The following is a 19733-nucleotide window of genomic DNA, read 5'->3' as shown; positions in this document are numbered from 1 at the left end:
ACGCACCAGCGCGTCTCCATAGAGGGCGCAAAAGGGTAGAGCAGTTTAAACCGACTAGGCACCGTGAAGGGGCGTTTTAAAATGCGCCATTGTTCATTCACTGTGTGATGAAACTCAGCGGGGCAGGGGAAAACCTGCGCCGACTTGCGGGTTCTATGCGTCCCAAAAGAGGACACAATGGCCGGAGGAGTGGGCTCATCCTCCAGATGCAGCATTTCCTTAACAGAAGAAATCAGCTCGTCCATGAGAGCAAGCTCTTCAGGCGACCCCGGGGGAGACAGATCAACCCCCTCTACCTCCGCCTCCCCCTCAGACCCGAAAGGGTCCAGAGACGAGCGAGACCCTGAAAAGCCACAGCAGCCACATCACCATCTGAATCCGAGGAGAGAGATAACCTGGGCTGTTTTTTAGTAGTACGTTCAGCCATCAGCACCTCCTTTTTATGACACCAAAGATGCCACTACAGCAGCCAAACTAGGCATAACGGGGGGTTCAGCAGAACTGGGGTCCCCCACCAAGGCTGGGGGGAACTTGCTGTCCTGAGAATCCATTGCCCAATAATGAGGGAAAAAGGTACTGGCCCTTCAAATATAATCACTGTATACACAGACCCCCAAAAAGGGACAAAACTGAGCCAGGAAGGATAGCACAGAGAGATATGGAAGAGATAGTCTGCAGAGCCCCACAGAGCGTTACCACACCGATCGCTGTTCCAGGAGAAAAGGAAGTGAGGTCACCAGAGGCTGAACTATATGCTGTCAGGCCCAGGGAAAATGGCTGCCCATAGAAGTGAATGGAAGGCTTCGGTAAAATGGCTGCCAACATGTGCTTTGGACGATCGTTCTGCCACACACAAGATGGCGCCAAAAGCACCATACAGTATGCAATGCAAAAGGCCCACAGTGAAGCCAGCATGTCGCCCACATCGAAAATGGCGGACCACGCGGTGCTCAGCTGCAGTGGTCGCCGCACACATGTCTGCATCATCCCACAGCACACTCACAAGTGATACAGGAGAAAAGGGCCCCCACTCACACAGCGCTAGCAGTTATTAAAGAGGACCCCCGCAGGGATCGCATTCGGGAGCCCCACAACAACACAGACATGAGACAAACACACAGCAACACAGACTGACACCCCAGACAGAGGCCCCCACACAGAAAAGTACTTTCCTGTACCGGATGGCGTGGGTGCCTCCATTAATGGAAAGCCGCTGTCCTCATATGACAGGGAATGCCGTCAGCCATAATGCAGGACACTGCGGCACAAGACCACAGAAAACGTCCAGTGAGGTAGCCACCTCACAGGCTGCATCCCTGCTGCGAGCAGGGATGGGTCGTTCATAGCGCCAGTGCGAACCATAGCCGAACGCTCGATGGCAGGCTGGGGATCCATCTGACCCTCTGTCCTGGAGAACCAGGGCGGCCAGTCCGATTCCCAGCTCTGCATGATCCATCTTCATCCGAAGATCCACTATCAAAAGCTGGCAAAATAACAGCTAGTAAAGTCTAGCTCCCAGTCTGACGAAGGAGCTGAGCTCCGAAACATGTAACCGCCCACCACCCGCTCTATTGGACACCAGCCGCTGCGTCCACACCCTGCCTTCAGGAAATCTCATGCAGACCAGGCTGAGACACAGACGAAAGGACGCATCTACAGGAAGCGGATAACCGGATGTCCCCATTGCAACCACTCAGCACAGCGGATAGGAAGACTCCAGACAGATCTTTGCAATGGACCCTATGTTTCCAATCAACCTAATTATTGGAATGGTAACACCACGGGACCTCGTGGTGCTCCATGGAATGGACCTCAGTGGCGGGGCCCTGATGGTGGGAGGCAGGGCCCTTACCGTAATTTTGGCCCCCAATGGAGGCCCCACCCTTCGGATCAACACACTCCCTATAGATATGATCAGACTCCCCAATGGAGACAGGGACCTCCTAACTATAGGCAGAACCAGCCATGGATTAACTCTGACTATGGTCGGGATGAATATGGTGACTATGAGGAAGGTTCTTACGGCAATGAGCAACGCCAGGGTGGGCAATATTATAATGTACCAACTAAGAACCAATTTTTTCCCTTAAGGGACAATGAATGTCCTGAGGATGAGGAGCCTGTCAATTCTCAGCCATTGCAACAACGTAGGGTTGTAGACACTGGGGCCCCCCCACTTTTGGGTACTCAACAATTGGGTCAGGGATACCCAGGTTGGGTTTTTCCCAAGGTGAATCAGGGCACCAAGAGGCTGGCAGAACAAGACGAGGCACCAGAGGGGGGAGAAGGATCCAACTCAAAAAAAGTAAGGATGTAGCAGGAGTTGGGATCTTTAACCTAAGTAAAGTTGTCCTGTCTGAATCTGAAAAACGGATTTTAGACAAGGGGCTTAAATTCGCCCCCCCGAGAACCCTTAATAAATTTGAGACATACATGGACGTTCACAAATTTATTAGGAAAGTGAACATCAAACGCTACATCGCTAGCAACCCTGTGAAGGAGAATCGCATGTTATCCCAGTATCAACATTCTGGGCTTGCGAATGCCTCTTTGTTCAACCCTCCAGGTTCCTTAGCTCCATCAGTTAAAGTCTTCAGAGACGTTGTCCTTAGGGACCTTGAGTCCATGAAGGTCCATAGGTGCAAACTGAATAGGGACTTACAAGCAGGACTTGATTCTTTGTGTAATGTAAAAATAAAGAGTTAATTATTAGGCCTGCAGATAAAGGAGGGGCCATTGTTGTCTTGGATAGATGCGATTACCTACGGGAAATGCGTCGCATCCTTGATGATGGCTCCACCTACTCTGTTTTGCCGAGAGACCCCAAAGGTCCGTATAAACGAGAACTGGGGGGTATTATTGATAGGGGACATCAATTAAACATTCTTAATAAGAAGGAGACGTCTTTCTTAGTACCTAAATGTCCCCGTACCCCTATCATATATTACCTACCCAAGATACATAAAAGTCTGACTTCCCCCCCGGGGCATCCCATAGTCAGTGGCATCGACTCTGTGACGTCCCGGGTGGGGAAATATATTGACTTTTATCTACAGCCCTTGGTACAGAGGATGCCATCCTATGTGCGGGACACTAGGCAGGTAATCAATATACTTTCCAATTTTACGCCCACTCATGGTATGTGGATGGTGACGGCAGACGTGTTGTCCCTGTACACGATTATCCCTCATGAGTTGGGTTTGGGTGCAGTCAATATGTATCTGAGTAGAGATTCAGGTTTGCCCAGTACACAAATTTCATTCATCATGGAATTATTAGATTTTGCAACCAAGCACAATTATTTTTGGTTTGGGGGCCAGTTCTACCAGCAGGATACTGGAGTCGCAATGGGCGCCAAGTACGCTCCGTCCCTGGCCAACTTGTTCATGGCCCATTGGGAGGAGGATGTCATCTATGGCCGCAACAGACCACATTTGGTGTTGTGGGCTAGGTATATAGATGACATCCTCCTCCTGTGGGACGGTCATGAGTCTGATCTTGTCGGTTTTCTGGAGTCTCTTAATGTTAATACTAGGGGAATCCATCTAAACTACGAAATTAGCCAAAATAACATCACCTTTTTGGATTTGTCTATTTCGATACGAAATGACAAGTTTGTCACCAAGACGCATTTTAAGGCCACTGATAGGAACTCCTATATACCAGTTGACAGTTGTCATCATGAGTCCTGGTTGAAGGCTGTTCCTAAAGGGCAATACATGCGCCTACGGCGTAATTGCTCAGATGATGGTGACTTCCTTGCCCAGGCCCAGACTCTCACTGAGAGATTCCTGGAGAAGGGTTATGATCCGGAGTCTCTCAGTGAGACTCTGGAGGCGGTTGGTAGGATGGACAGATTAAGTTTGTTGACGCCTGGTGCTCGTGGGGGGGCACTGATGTCAATGTCTGTCCCTCCTTTATTACTACTTTCTCCAACCAACACATGGGCATTAAGAAAATTATACAACGTCATTGGCATATCCTACAGAATGACCCTGTATTAAGGAGAATTATGGTTGAAAAACCTCGAGTCATCTTTAAAGGGACACCAAACCTTCATGATTTGGTTGCCCCAAACGTTATTGAAGCACCCACTAAACAACCAACTTTTTTGGAACAACTAAAAGGATATTATAAATGTAATAGGTACCAAGTGTGTCGCCTGAACTGTATTAAGCGGAAAAATACCAAAGAATTTATCTCTACCAGTAATGGGAAGACTTTCAAAATTAGTCCCTTTGTCTCCTGCACGAGCACTGGGGTTGTTTATCTGCTCCAGTGCCCGTGCGGGTTACAATATATTGGGCGGACCAAGCGTCCTCTGAATGTTCGTTTGAACGAGCATATTGCCAATATACGCAAGGGCTTTGATAGACACTCAGTCTCCAAACATTTTCTGATAGCCCATAACAAAGATCCGAGGAATATGATGTTTTTAGGGATTGATAAGTTCTCCCCTCATTGGAGGGGTGATCCTTTAGTACGAAGCATCTCCAGAATGGAGATGTCATGGATCCATAGAGTCAGAACATACACGCCGTACGGACTCAATGTTGATACTGATGTCAATGCATTCATTGACACAGCTTGAGTATAAAAAATAATTTATTTATATCATAATTTGGATATTTAAATTATACTCATTATACCACTTTCTGGGGATGATAGGTTTGTTTTCTATAGGAATACTGTAATATTGATGGTTTCACTATCATATACTCCTTATATTGCCTATTAGTATCCATTTGGTCAGTATTAAATTGGCATATGTGGATGCCTGTTTATTTGACTATTCAATTGAATGGTTGAGTATCACAGTTATGTGACTGGCACCTATATGCCAATATGGATTAGACATGTAGCCTTATCTTTGGGTGGCGTTATTGGTCACCTATTGAATCAAATGTATTAATTTGTTTATAATTTTTATTGTACTGAGTCATTTGTTTGACAATATTTGATTTTAATAAGAGTATTATTTGGGTGACTGTGAGGTATCACGCTTCCTGCGACTGACATTTACATGATCTATTTAAAACTTAGCACTATTTGTGTTCGCCAGTAGATGGCGCTAATAGTACTTGGTTTACCATTTAGTTTTTATTTTGTGTGGGCATCATGTACAAACCTGATGCTAAGGCGATTATTATATAGTTTTTATATGCATTTGCATTAAATTTTTATTTAATCCCCCTACGAAGTACCTAATACAATATTGGCGGTTTGTCAATCCTATGTGACATTACTGCCTTTCGATCTTCGGAAAGATGGCGGATTGATCCGCCCCTGGCGGTCACATGGGGCGTGATTCCTGGTGTATTTAAGCTGTGTCGTCAGCACGCCGGCCGTACCTTGATAACGTCATATCTGACGAAACGTGCGTCGGTCGCGGCGTGCTGACGTCACTGCTCTGTGTTTGAGGACGGGCGAAGGAGCCGACCGGCCGGCGGCTCGCATCCTATCCACGCTCCCTACCTGCAATTTTATGTGAGTTGCTCTCTTTATCGTGAATAAATATTGTTGGGTTTTACACTATCGATTGCCTTCTGTCTCCTCTTTGGTTTGGCTGAACTTGGAGCAATCGACATTGGGACATCCAGAGGACTCACAGAGACTGTTTGGCTTGTCACTTAATTTAATCTGGTAAGCGGCAGTGATTTTGGTGTTGGGCTCCATCTTACCTTGGCTGTCTTTCCACACGGCTGCACTTACTTTTTTGAGTTATGGCACACACAGAAGTCATTTCTGAGATTGTTTTTGCGTGCTGAGATTTGATTCTGTATCTATACTGGTGTGGTGGCTGTCCCTTTCATCACAACTGGTGGAGGCTCACTATCCGGGTGTTTGTAATATAAACATACAGTATTACGCTATGGATATGCAATTTTTTTTCACATGTATCTGATATAACATCGGGAGAAACTCCATTATCTCCGAATTTGAGACTGCTGGACCCACTTCACCTGGTATCTCAGGGCGAATTCCCTTTCCTTGTCTGGTAAGGAGATCACTTATCTGATGGTTTACATTCCTATTGAGGATTTCGGACTACTCCTGTTACTTGGGACAGCCTTTGATCATTAGACGTTTATTGGACATTTATATGATTTGACATTTATGCGGATATTTGCCAACATCACTTATTAGCGCGACTTACCTAGCCTATATGCCTAGATCTTTGCAATGCCCATGTCATATTTACCAAATGTGAGTGCTTTTATACTTTTAACCTAATAAATACTCAGAGCCTACTGCAATTAGAGACGCCTTGTCCTTTTATCTTTATCACTTTCAGAGCAGCTTCTCCTCTCCAGTGCTGCCGAAGTGCAGTGTCTCACCTAAAGCCTGTTGTATTCCACGGAAGTGCCCATACAACAAACCCTTTTTCTGTGTCTATGCTAAAAGCTTTTGTGACTAACAAGTCTTATGCCTAGCTACTCCTGCGGAGCGGAAGTCAATACCCATTGGTGACGACTGTATGAGTGGGCGGCGACTGTCGGAGGACGTAAGAAAAATGCAGATTTTGGGCCTGAAGATTAGATAAAAGCCCCAAAACATACATTTTCTGAAAGCAGAGTCCCTGGAGAATAAAATGGTGGTAATTGTTAAGGTGTTCCTCCTACACAAATGTCACCTTCATATCCGAGTTTATTTTCTCCTTTCCCCATTTTCTATGGTGTGATCTTTTCTACAATACTTTGTTATAATAATGTAACACGTTGTGTATTGTACACAAATTATTACCGACTCCGCTTCCACATTCCAGACAAGTCATTTTCCTGACCAGTTGGATTTCTTCCTTTACCATTTTATTCATTTTTTTTTTTTTTTTTGCACTCTTGTTAAAATTAAAGTTAGAATAAAAATATATTGAATGAAAAAAATTGTGTGTGTCAGTGCAATGATGACAGACTTCAGTATCCAGAAACGGCTGGTAGGTGACACTTCCATATACAGCCCAAGGAAGTGACAAGAGGCCCCTAGGAACCTTTGGAGGAACCCTGGCTGAGAGAGGCTTGACTAGGCAGTCATATATTATTATTATTATTATTATTATTATTATTATTATTATTATTATTATTATAATACAGGATTTATAAAGCGCCAACAGTTTGCGCAGGCTCTACAATGTTAGGGCAAATAGTACAATTACAATAAAATTCAATACAGGAGGAATCAGAGGGTCCTGCTCTTTAGAGCTTACAATCTAGGAGGGAGGGTCAAGTGATACAAAAGGTCATAACTGTGGGGGATGGGCTGATGGAGAAAATAAAAGTACAGTTGTTAGGTGGGGGCAGAATGTGCTTCTCTAAAGAGATGAGTTTTACATGCAGGGATTGCAGCAACAGTTCTGCTGACCGGCTCAATTGTCACAAAGCAATCGCACCCAGCACGGGTCCCTGCCTGGGACCTACCAATCACCTTCTGGGAGAGGATGGCCCCTCCTCCCGTGCTGGCAGCCAAGAGCGTCCCTCACTACGAGCAGAGCGACCTGCGCGCGCATCTCCTGAGCGCAGGCGCAGAGATCGGTGCCACGTCACGCTCCTCGGAAGTCCTCTACGTGCAGCGCGTACTGCGCATGCGCAAGGGACTTCATAAGGCCGGGGAACGAGAGTCAGTCCTCACTTCTCTCGAGCCGAGAGAAGAGGACGGACCGAACCTGCAGCAGCTGGACAGATGATTCCCTACCAAGATTTTCAGCAAAAACGTAAGTTCCAACGGAACTCCTTTTAAATACCCACAATAAAACCTTGGGCACCAGAATCACTTCATTTCTCTATTATTGCTCTACTGTTCAAGCACTATAATAAAATATATTAAATACTTTGGGAACCGGCACCATAGTCACAATATGCAAATACAATCTATTGATAACCATTGTTAATAAAACGGACCATATACATGATCATATATTACAATACATTATATATAGATCAAGAATTGGCCCAGTGTGAAAGGAAGAAAACCCACCTCCAGAACCGTGGAAATTTAACCCTTTCAGCCGATATACCTGTAAGTGTAGACATCTCACACCTTTTTCAATACCTGAGACCCATTTTGCCAAGTCTCATTAATACAACAATACTCCTCATATTAACCCAGGCTGTATACAGGACACGATTCCCGATGTGATTGCAATCTTGGACAAGGGAGCTCTGCGCAGAATTAGCGGCTACACCCGTGTATGTACCTATTCCATTATTTATTTTATACATACTTGATGAAACTATACCGAGAGGATCTAAAACAATTATGTATATTTCTCTCTCAGATTAAAGACTGAATAACCCAAAATGCTTTGAAAAAGGCCCATGATAGAGCCGAAACGCGTCAGAAATTGGGGTTTTTTTGGGGACACACTGTCCTAATCAACATCTATTGGGAAACAGACAAAAAATCCTCACAAATGTCACAAATGCACTACTGTCACTGATTCTTTGGAATCAAACCCTTTTATTTCCTTCACACTTGGGGTCTTCCCCCCAAGCACATTGTTCACAAATTGCCTATATATGTAAAACCAACATTGTAATAAATTATTGCGTTTTTATTTTCACAATACATTGCTTATTGTTCATTTACCCATTTGCACTTATGTTCACTTGCCCATAAAGTCCCAACCTCCTGGTTTGAGGCGCCAGAAAAACCCTTCCATATTCCTTCATAGGGACGGTGGCAGAACCTACTTTCTATGTGAGCAAAAGAAAACCCTCCCCCCCCTCGCTAAAGAGATGAGTTTTCAGGGAACACCGAAAGATAGTCGACAGATTGGGGTAGGGAGTTTCACAGCATAGGAGAGGGTTGGGAGAAGTCCTGGAGATGGGAGGAGGTGACAAGGGAACTAGAAAGCAGAAGATATTGGGAGGATTGAAGAGGATTATTTGTTTGGCATATTAAGACCAGGTTAGTGGTGTAGCTGGGGGCGGAGTTTTGGATGGCTTTGTAAGTTACTGTTAGTATTTTTAATATAAATTTGTTGGGTGAGTGGCAGCCAATGGAGGGATTGGCAGAGAGGGGTAGCAGATGCTGAGCGTTTTGTAAGGTGGAGGAGTCTGGCAGGAGCATTCATGATGGGCTGAAGGAGGGATAGCCAATGTAAAGGTAAGTCAATGAGGAGGGAGTTGCAATAGTCGAGGCGAGAGATAACCAGGGAGCAGGGATGGGTAAATGGTTTGGCTTAAACATCGTCCATTTGGGTGTTCGCCCAACACCAGAAATTTCTCTGTGCATGTTTTTCTTTTCTTTTTTTTTTTTTTTAACAATTTTTTTTCATTTTTGATACTATCAATGCAAATTTATTTTTTTATTTTTTTACAAAATATCATTTTTAAAGGAGCAATGATTTTAATTAATGCTTACAATGAAAAAAAAAAACAAAAATAAAAATTCCTTTAAATATAGTGCATGGGGAGTCCCCTTAGTCTGCCTGTAAAGTGGTGTATCTGTACTGTGTATAGAACCTGCTACAGCAAAACTGACATTTATAAAGAAAAAAAATATGACATTTAAACAATCATTCTCGGTGACTTCAACATCCCTGTTACTACAAACACTTCTGCTACTTCTAAATTTTTTAGTCTAACCATCTCATTTGGCCTGAAGAAATGGATACACAATGGATAGAGGCTTCTACTCACTCTGGTGACAACACCCTCAGCCTTGTATTCTCTCACCTATGCACTCCATGCATCCTCTCCAACAATCCTCTCCCTCTCTCTAAACACCACTAGGGATGGGCGAGCGGTTTGGACCAAACATAACTTCAACCCGAAATGGCCCCTTGAGGTGTTCGCCAAACACCCGAATTTTCTGTGTGCTCTGCGTTTCTTCTATTTATTTTACTATTTACATCCCGCCGAGTGCACAGTCAATAGGTTGTTAAGAAGCGAGGCCCGGGAAACCAGCCACGGCGTCCTTAACAACAAATGAGTCATCAGCTGTCAGCAGGCTTCCCAGCAGACAGCTGAATGTAAAAAAAATTATTGTTGGCAAAGAAAATAAAAAATGGGGAAAAAAATGGTGTGGGGTCCCCACCACCTATCCCAGGCCGCATCCATACCAGGCCCAAAAAAGGCTGCATGCTTGGATAAGGGTCTGGTTTAGATTTTGAGGGTAAACCCCACGCCAATTTTTTTTTTTAAATTGTGTATCTTCCCCCCAAAATCTATACCAGACCCTTATCCAAACACACAGCCTGGCAGGCCAGGACAGAGGTGAGGACAAACGAATTCCCCCCAAACCATACCAGGCCCCATGCCCTCAACATAGGGGGGGGGGTTCTTTGGGGCAGGGGGGTCTGCAGGGGGCTTATCAGAATCTGGAAAAACAGGTGACAGTTTTTAAATAGGTAAGGGGTTAGAGCCACCTGGTGATGTCACCTGGTGGCCCTGCCCCTTATGATGTCACTGATCCAGCATGCAACCAGTCAGTTACAATACAAGGGGGCGGGCCACCAGATGATGTCACCAGGTGGCCCTGCTCCTTACCTTTTTAAGAACTGTCAGACTATCATTCCTTGAAGGTGGGCGTTGTGAATGACGATTAATCTACATCGAGGGACATTGTTTTTTTATTCTTTCTATAAAAGGAATTGTGAAAAGTGGGCTCATAGCCTCATTTATTTTTACAATGTACCCCAAACTCATTCACATAGGGGGGTGGGATCTGGGGGCCCACTTGTTAAGGTGGCTTCATGATTCTGATAAGCCCCCTGCCTGCAGACACCCACAACCACAGGCCAAGGTTGTGGGGAAGAGGACCTTGTCCCCATCAACATAGGAACAAGGTGCTTTGGGGTGGGGGGCCGAGCCCCCCCTGCCCCAAAGCACCCCCCATGTTGAGGGTATGTAGCCTGGTATGATTCAGGTGGGGGCACTCGCTTGTCCCCCCCTTTCCTGGCCTGCCAGGCTGCATGCTCGGATAATAGGGATGATCGAACTTTTGAAAAGTTTGGTTCGACCAGAACACCGAACTTCCCGAAAGTTTGGGTCTGGATTCCAGAACCCCATTGAAATCAATGGGACCCGAACTTCGGTAATAAAAAACACAGTTTTGAAGCCCTAAAACCCAATAAATGCCCCTAAAAAGTGCCTAGGGTTCTGGGTCATGCCCCAGGGACTATTAATCACACAAAAAAAAGTTCTTAAAAATTGTCCTTTTTGATAGAAAGCCAATTATTGAAAAAAATTATTGAAAAAAAAAAAAAAGAGATTTCTTTGGATTTAGTGTCTGGGGGGTCTAAAAAGTGTACCTGTGAAGTTTCAGCTCTGTAGCATGTCCAGAGCCAGAAAAAAAAGATAATTTTTCTTAGAATTTCAATAGCGCAGGGATGGGGCTACGCTCCTTTCACACCTGGGCGTTTTTGTTTCAGGCGTTTATTGGGCATTTTTTGGGCGTCTTTGGAGGCAGGCATGACATCTGAACTTCTGTGTAGGGGTATATATACACACACACATATATGTATATATACACATACACACATATAGGTGTGAAAGTAGCGGAACCCCATCCCTGCAAATAATTTTAATTAGCGCAGGGATGGGGTTCCACTACTTTCACACCTACAGTATATGTGTGTATGTGTATATATACATATATGTGTGTGTATGTATACCCCTACACAGAAGTTCAGATATCATGCCTGCCTCCAAAGACGTCCACAAAAAAGCCCAATAAACGCCTGAAACAAAAACGCCCAGGTGTGAAAGGAGCGGAGCCCCATCCCTGCTCTACTGCAATTCTAAGACAAATTATCTTTTTTCTCTGGCGGTCACCCTGACATGGAAGAGTTTCGTCACCCTGGCATAGCAGTCAGTTAGTTCACCCTAAACTACACTACGGTCACCCTGACTCTTGACACTTTCCCTACAGAAACTAGATTATTGAATCTAACTATAGTGGTATATAGTACCCTAACTACACTAGATATCCGTTTCCTCACACTAATAATTGCTAAGTGACACTGGAGCAGCAGTAGTAACAGAACTGCTTCCACTCTATTCCACAGCCTCTCTATTACAGTGCTAGAGATTTGGCGGGGCTATGTTATATACTGGGCGGCATATTCACTACTGATTGGCCTCTGGACCCCCCTAGTCACTCCAATCACATTCCTAGCATCCTCCTGCCCCCTCAATTTGCTTTTACTGATGTTTCTGGTCCAATCACAGGCTTTTAAACCCCAGTTCCTGTCCCATTGCATTTTGGGCAGTTCTGGTTGCCGAATTCCGAACTTTTTCCGCAAGAAGTTCGGAATTCGGCCGAATTTCGAACAGTCCTATTGGATAAGGGTCAAGTATAGATTTTGGGGGGACCTCATGCCATTTTTTTTTAAATTTTGGCATGGATTTCCCCTTAAAATTCATGCCAGACCCAAAGGGCCTGGTATAGATTTCGGGGGACCCCACACCGATTTATTTCTTCCCGTCAATTTTTTATTTTTTACATTCTGCTGTCAGCGGGGAAGCCCACTGACAGCTCATGACTCATTTGTTGTTAAGGACGCAGTGGCCGGCTTCCCGGTCTCACTTCCTAACAACCTATTGACTGTGCGCTCGGCAGGATATAAATAGTAAAAAAAATGAAAACACCGAGCGCACAGAAAATTCGGGTGATCGGAAGTTATCCTCCGCCCAAACCGCTCGCCCATCCCTAGTGGTGTTTAGAGGGAGGGAGAGGATTGTTGGAGAGGTTGCATGGAGGGCATCGGTGGGAGAATACAAGGCTGAGGGTGATGCCACCAGAGTGAGTAGAAGCCTCTATCCATTGTGTATCCATTTCTTCAGGCCATATGAGGAGGTTAGACTGAGAAGTTTGGAAGTAGTAGAAATGTTCGTAGTAACAGGGATGTTGAAGTCTCTGAGAATGATTGTGGGGATTTCAGAAGAGAGAAAGTAGGGCAGCCAGGCAGAGAAGTCATCAACGAAAGTTAATACCGGTCCAGCGGGGCGATAGATCACAGCACTTCTAGAGGAGATTGGAGAAAATAGACGTACAGTGAGCTTCAAATGATGAGAGGGAGGAGAGTGAAGAACCTGGAAGGTGCTCTGTGAGGATAGGAGGATTCCACACTCCACCTCCCTTGTGTTCCCTAGGTCTAGATTTACACCTACTTCATTCATCTTATGGTGTTTATCAATAAATGAAGTAAACTGATCCATGTGAAAATTCATATACAACATAAAGTGCTTTGTGCTCAAGATGCTGTTCCCTGCAGATCCACTGCTTCCACTTTACACATACTTCATTATCTTATAATATTTTCTATAAAGTAAAAACCTGTGCAAATTCATGTAATCATACAATATTTTGTGCTCAATATAGTGTTCTCTGCAAGTCCACTGCTTCCACTTTGCATCTACTTCAACAAAGTTCTGTTGCTCCAAAAAAGTCCACAAATGAATGAAAAGTTGATAAGGTGTGAAAGTGCTCCCTCCTCCAAACTGTGCCAGCTGTAATGTAGCCACGCCTTCTTCCACCTCTTACACACGTGATGGTGAGGGCGCCCCCTTAGTAGTGCTTCCCCACTCACCAGAGCAATATGACTCCCAGCTTTTCAGCTACCAGAGTCACAAACATTCTTCACACTCTCCTCACCTCCGATGGCACAGGAACTGGATCCTCCTCGCTCACTCCTGCAAGTCTGCTGAGCTTTCTGTCAGTCTCCCTCCTAGACTCGGCTTCCTCCTCCGACCGCTGTTCCAGCAGGAACTCCGCCTCTTCATACACACTCAGGGAGGAGAGAAAGGGGAAGGATATACAGTACATACACACACAGCACAAGGCCGTGTTCACACTACCAGACGGTTCTCAGGGCTGCAGTTTCTCTGAGCTCCACAAGGTGGTGATCTCACCTCTACCCAGACAGGAAGTCTCTATGGAATACAGACAGGAAGTGATGTCAGGTACAGAGGACGTTCCATAGAATGTAGAGGGAGACACTGCAGGATCTGGCGGCAGAGGTAATAAGTAGATTAACCCCTTCAAGGGGATCAGTTGATGATTAATATATCTTGCTTCCAAAGCTAACCACACATGGATGGAAATGTGACCGATCCCTGCTGAACCAGCTGAATTTCCATGTATCTATGGTCACCTCCCCTCCCCCACATCTCCTTCATTATGTAAGTCATGCTGAGATAATCTCCCATTGGCTGAGCAATATTCTCATTTGTCTCTGAGCTCCTTCTTGCTATTCCTCGTCCTGCCTGTTGTTTCCTTGGATTGATTTTCTGTGTAGTGACCCCGGCTTCATCTCTTGGATGCGCTCGTCTGTTGCTTGTCCTGACCTTTATCCTGATTCCTGGATCTCCTCCTCATCTCTCCTCCATATCCTCTTACACAGCTTTTCTCCACACCTGCAGTGACCCTGGGGGGATGGGAACTTGGCACCAGCATGCAGCAAAATCCATCCCCACCATTAGGAGCTCTGGAGAAAATTGTCTGCTATTTACACTCCGTTCCTCCACACGTCACCTGCTCACATGAGAGATTACTTTCACAGAATCCTGACAGATTTCTGTATGGTAAAGGTCAAAGTTTACTCTTCATTTTAGGAAAAGTGGGAGGCACCCAGGAACAATGATTTGGTTTGCATGGGAGCCTCAAATAGAGAGCCCCTCCAATCTCCCCATCCAAATGTCCCTCCATTCAGAGTCTATGTGTCCTATGACATCACACTGACCTCACAGCTCCTCCCCCCCAATGTCCATCCATCTGGCTTTTTTCTCATGCTCTTAGGATGTGGGCGGACCCTTGGCATCCTCACATAAAGTGGGTCTGTTGGTCCTGCATTGTATGTAATGATGTCAGAATGCCTGCAACAAGTTTTTACTCTGCTTAGTGTGGGGTTACTGTGTGGATAAATTATACCTCAGTCTGAGGTGGGGCTTTAATCAAATGGAAACCTGAATAGTGAGGTGAGGAGGATTCTGGGAATTTCATTTGATTTTACTATTTGTGTTCAGATCTAGAGTTTTCCTCCTGTGAAGTCTGGAGATCATATGACCATCACATTGCCTCCACCTCCCCCCCTGATAGAATAGAGAAATACAAAGAAGATTCTAGAAGGCACCAGAGAGATCATGGAGGAGAGGTGAGCGGTGCTGGGAATTCTGGGACATTATCCAGTAACAGACAAGGGATGTGTCTGGATGGTGACTGTATCATTGTGTGTGTCAGGTTCCTATAAGGTGTCGGGATGTCACTGTCTATTTCTCCATGGAGGAGTGGGAGTATTTAGAAGGACACAAGGATCTCTACAAGGACGTCATGATGGACAATCAGCCGCCCCTCACATCACCGGGTAAGAGGAGACTTTATTGTAAAGGAGAGAGCAGTACGGAGGATCCACCTAGATCCCCCATCATCTGATAAACACATAGAAACAATGTATTCAGTCAGTGTGTGTGTTTCCTACAGATGGATCCAGTAATGGGAACCCACCAGAGAGATGTCCCCGTCCTCTGTATTCTCGGGATTCCACACAGGAAGATCACACCATCCCCCACCATCATCAGGTAGATGAGGAACAATTACTGATAGTATCATTAGGATCTGTACATTATCTGCATTGTTACCATTGATGTCATTTTTATTATATATTCAGAGTGGAAACCTGAGAGGTTCTAAAGTTGAGGTTAAAGAAGAGATAAAAGAGGAGGATGATGAGGATGGGGTGATGGAGGAGTCAGAGTTTCTAAAAATACACAAAGATCTGTACCAGGACACCATGGAGGAGTCATCCAGCTACAGAAACCCACCAGAGAGATGTCCCCGTCCTCTGTATTCCCGGGATTCCACACAGGAAGGTCACACCATCCCTCACCATCATCAGGTAGATGATTGACAATGATTGGTGGTTCTGATTTATACACAGCATGTTTGTTACAATGAATGTTGTATTATATATTCAGAGTGGAAACCTCGGGGAGGATAATATTGATGTTAAAGAGGAGTATAAAGAGGAGGATGAGGAGTATGGAGTGATGGAGGAGTTTTCAGAAGGACACAAGGATATGATGGAGCCACCTAATACCAGGAACCCACCAGAGAGATGTCCCCGTCCTCTGTATTCCCGGGATTCTACACAGGAAGGTCACACCATCCCTCACTGTTACAAGGTTGGTGAGACAGAGATTATAAAACACAGACTCATGGAGACAATGTGTGGATTTTTATGTGATGTCACAATAATAAAGCTTATATTTTACAGATGATATTCTTTCATTTTCTTGATTTAGAGTGGAGATCCAATCGATATAGAATTTGAGGTTAAAGCAGAAGAAGAAGAGATGTATGTGAGGGATGATCAGCAGTCTATGGAGGAGGATGGAATAACGGGGACATTTATAGAGGAGGACACTCCTACAGAGATCAGCACAGGTGGGTCATTAACACTAAATACATTCCTCCACCCATACTGCTCACTGATTGGTCCAGAGTAGGGGGGGGGGGGCTGGGTGATATTAGCCTGTAATACCCTGGTCACTTTCCTGTGCTGTGTTTCCCATCCTGTATTTCTCTCGGATAATCTTCCTTCTCTGTGCTGCAGACACATTTTATGTCTCTAGACTGGATTTATGAAGATTCTGGGGTTCAGCTGGTAGCAAAATGTTGATTTTCACCATAGACGTTGCTCAGCCTAGACCCCTGGGTCTTCTGCCCCATGCCCAGGTCTAGCAAGATCTCTGACAGAACAATCCTCCCGGGGTTACTTGCTCTGTTATTTGCTGGCTGTGCCGGGTGGAGGGATATGTCTGTATAGTCTCACACCCAAGTCACTGAGTTCCTTTCTTTTTTTTTTTTGAGCCGTGTATATTCTATCTATACAATGCACACACTGTTACACACAAAAACTTGAAGAAAAGACATGAAAAGACACGCACAGTGGTGAACAGTCGCAAACAGTTTTACAATCCACAGTAAACATGAATGAGCCACAAATCCACCCTTCTCTTGTCACGGAGAATAAGCTGACAGTGCGCCACTCTGCAATTCCAGGTGTACTCTCACCTCTTCAGATGGACCCCATTGCTCCATACCAAGAGGACACACCCAGCATGAAATCACACACCTTCAGGTACATGTAGGCGGAGCCTCCTCTTTAGGTAGTCAGCTCCTGCTACTAGAGATAAAGAGACTCCATAGTGCTCACTGTTATATTTATTACATGGATAAGAAAAGCACTCACAAGGTTAAAAAAGCAATCCAGCATTGAATACACCCAATCACTGCAGATTCCCCAAGCATCAGTCTCAGTGTAACTTGAGGGCACTCCGCCTAACGTGATGATGTCCTCAAACCACTCCCATCTGATGCGTTGCATCCTGATTGGACTTCCCCAAAGATATATATGGTCTTCAGGATCAGTCCAATCTCCATCGTGGTTGTTCTCCCCCCCATCCTCACTCTCTGACCTCTGGTGGGGCTCAGCCCTGCTGTTATTCATGACTAAATCATGGACTAAATAAGGAAGTGCGGGACTTTTTATGTTGGGAAGATGGCAATGAGTGATAGAGGGGGAGGGAGTCCTATAATCCCCTCATCACTGTCACTCCTATAAAAGACAGTTCTCGTTGTTTCCTCACTCTCTGACTAAGGTCCATGAATAAAGAAATGAACTGGTAGGAGATCAGAGGACCCATTTACTAGTTACCTTGAGGGGGGAATTGTAAGATCCTCAGAGACAAAGCTGTCTGATGTGGGTGGAGTCCTGGTTTAGGGGAACCAATCTGCTCATGTCTAGTAATAATCTTTATATTTCTATTTTAGTAGATGGACGGGAGATGAGGAAAACCTCAGAGGATTGTCTCACTTTGTCTCCAGACTGTAAAGTAGAAGATGAGGACATCACACAGTATAGTCCAGGAGAAAACCCGGCTACCTCAAATGTCCATCCGGCACCACACAGTGTAGATGGACCATCGTATTCCTCTTATCCTGAGGAACCTCAGACTGTGAGGGACATTGCCAGACCATCATATTCCTCTTATCCTGAGGAACCTCAGACTGTGAGGGACAGTGCCGGACCATCGTATTCCTCTTTTCCTGAGGAACCTCAGACTGTGAGGGACAGTGCGGGACCATCGTATTCCTCTTTTCCTGAGGAACCTCAGACTGTGAGGGAGGGTGCCGGGCCATCGTATTCCTCTTTTCCTGAGGAACCTCAGACTGTGAGGGACGGTGCCGTCCTTACAACAGATAAGAGGTTCTCCTGTGCTGAGTGCGGGAAGTGTTTCAGTTTTAAATCCAATCTTCATGTGCATAAAAGATCTCACACTGGTGAGAAGCCGTATTCCTGTCCTGAGTGCGGGAAATGTTTTGCACAGAAGTCCGATCTTTCCAGACATCAGAGATTTCACACGGGGGAGAAGCCATATTCCTGTCTTGAGTGCGGGAAATGTTTTACACAGAAGTCTAGTCTTCACAATCATCAGAGCTCACACACTGGTGAGAAGCTTTATTCTTGTCCTGAGTGTGGAAAATGTTTTTCACATAAGTCATATGTTTCCACACATCAGAGATTGCACACGGGGGAAAAGCCATATTATTGTTCTGAGTGCGGTAAATGTTTTTCATGCAAGTCACTTCTTTCCACACATCAGAGATCGCACGCGGGAGAGAAGCCGTATTCCTGTCCTGAGTGCGGGAAATGTTTTTCACAGAAGTCCACTCTTTACAGTCATCAGAGATCTCACACTGGCGATAAGTCTTATTCCTGTCCTGAGTGCGGGAAATGTTTTTCACACAAGTCCCATCTTTCCACACATCAGAGATCACACACTGGTGAGAAGCCGTATTCCTGTCCTGAGTGCGGGAAATGTTTTTCAAAGAAGTACACTCTTTACAGACATCAGAGATCTCACACTGGTGAGAAGCCATATTCCTGTCCCGAGTGCGGGAAATGTTTTTCAGAGAAGTCCAATCTTTCCAAGCATCAGAGATTGCACACTGGTGAGAAGCCATATTCCTGTCCTGAGTACGGGAAATGTTTTTCAGAGAAGTCCAATCTTTCCAAGCATCAGAGATCTCACACGGGGGAGAAGCCGTATTCCTGTCCTGAGTGAGGGAAATGTTCCTCACTGAAGTCCTGTCTTCCTGTTCATCAGGGGTCCCACACAACCCTGGAGGTGTATTAGTGCCTTGAGTGCGGGAAATGTCTTCTATATGAATGTTGGTGGACATATGGGGAAGAAGCACACCCTGATATACACGTCAGATATACTCCATGGCTGATCTTCATCATGTAAGAAACACTTCATAAGGAGATCAGAGATCACCAGAGACATGGATGAAGTGTTGTCTCGTGTTGGCAATTGATAGCAGGAGAAAAATAAAAATGGAGTCCTTACCTTTCATTGGCTGAGTACATTTTGTGCGGGAAGATTTCACAAACACTTAAAGATCTGGTTGTTATAAATGTGTTGATGAAATGTGACCCGCATTCCCCCAGTCATGGTGAATTGGGATTTCCTATAAAGGTCAATTCCATCTGGTGGCCATAATGTGCTTTCCTGACAGATGTCAATGGCAGCATACGTTTGGGTAGCCTCGCCCTCGTTCCTCCCCCATGAGACCCCACCCCATAAATGTTCAGGATAAGCCAATGGCTGCGTTCCTTTTTTGTCCTCCTCACTTATAGGACCATTTTTGTATGAAGTTTTCCTACCTATTGGAAGCATTGGTGGGCGGGTCTGGTGCTGGGCAGCTGTGCGGGATGTCAGGAGCTTCCT

The 19733-nt window shown here is 45.2% G+C and overlaps 1 protein-coding gene across 1 annotated transcript in view; it reads left to right on the top strand.

Moving 5' to 3' along the window:
• LOC309543826 (uncharacterized protein) overlaps positions 1–19067 on the top strand; it is a gene marked incomplete at its 3' end in the record, with an annotated part of 54985 nt that extends 35918 nt beyond the window's left edge. The window contains exons 9-10 of the mRNA XM_082276258.1: positions 17002–17080; positions 18282–19067. Of these exons, the coding sequence (XP_082132384.1) occupies positions 17002–17080; positions 18282–19067 (865 nt within the window). The remainder of the gene's footprint in view (positions 1–17001; positions 17081–18281) is intronic.
• Positions 19068–19733: the final 666 nt, after the last annotated feature.

Source organism: Pelophylax lessonae, assembly GCF_965119305.1.
Source record: "Pelophylax lessonae genome assembly, contig: HAP1_SCAFFOLD_377, whole genome shotgun sequence".
Classification (NCBI taxonomy): domain Eukaryota; kingdom Metazoa; phylum Chordata; class Amphibia; order Anura; family Ranidae; genus Pelophylax; species Pelophylax lessonae.
This window is presented reverse-complemented; position numbering and strand designations above follow the sequence as displayed.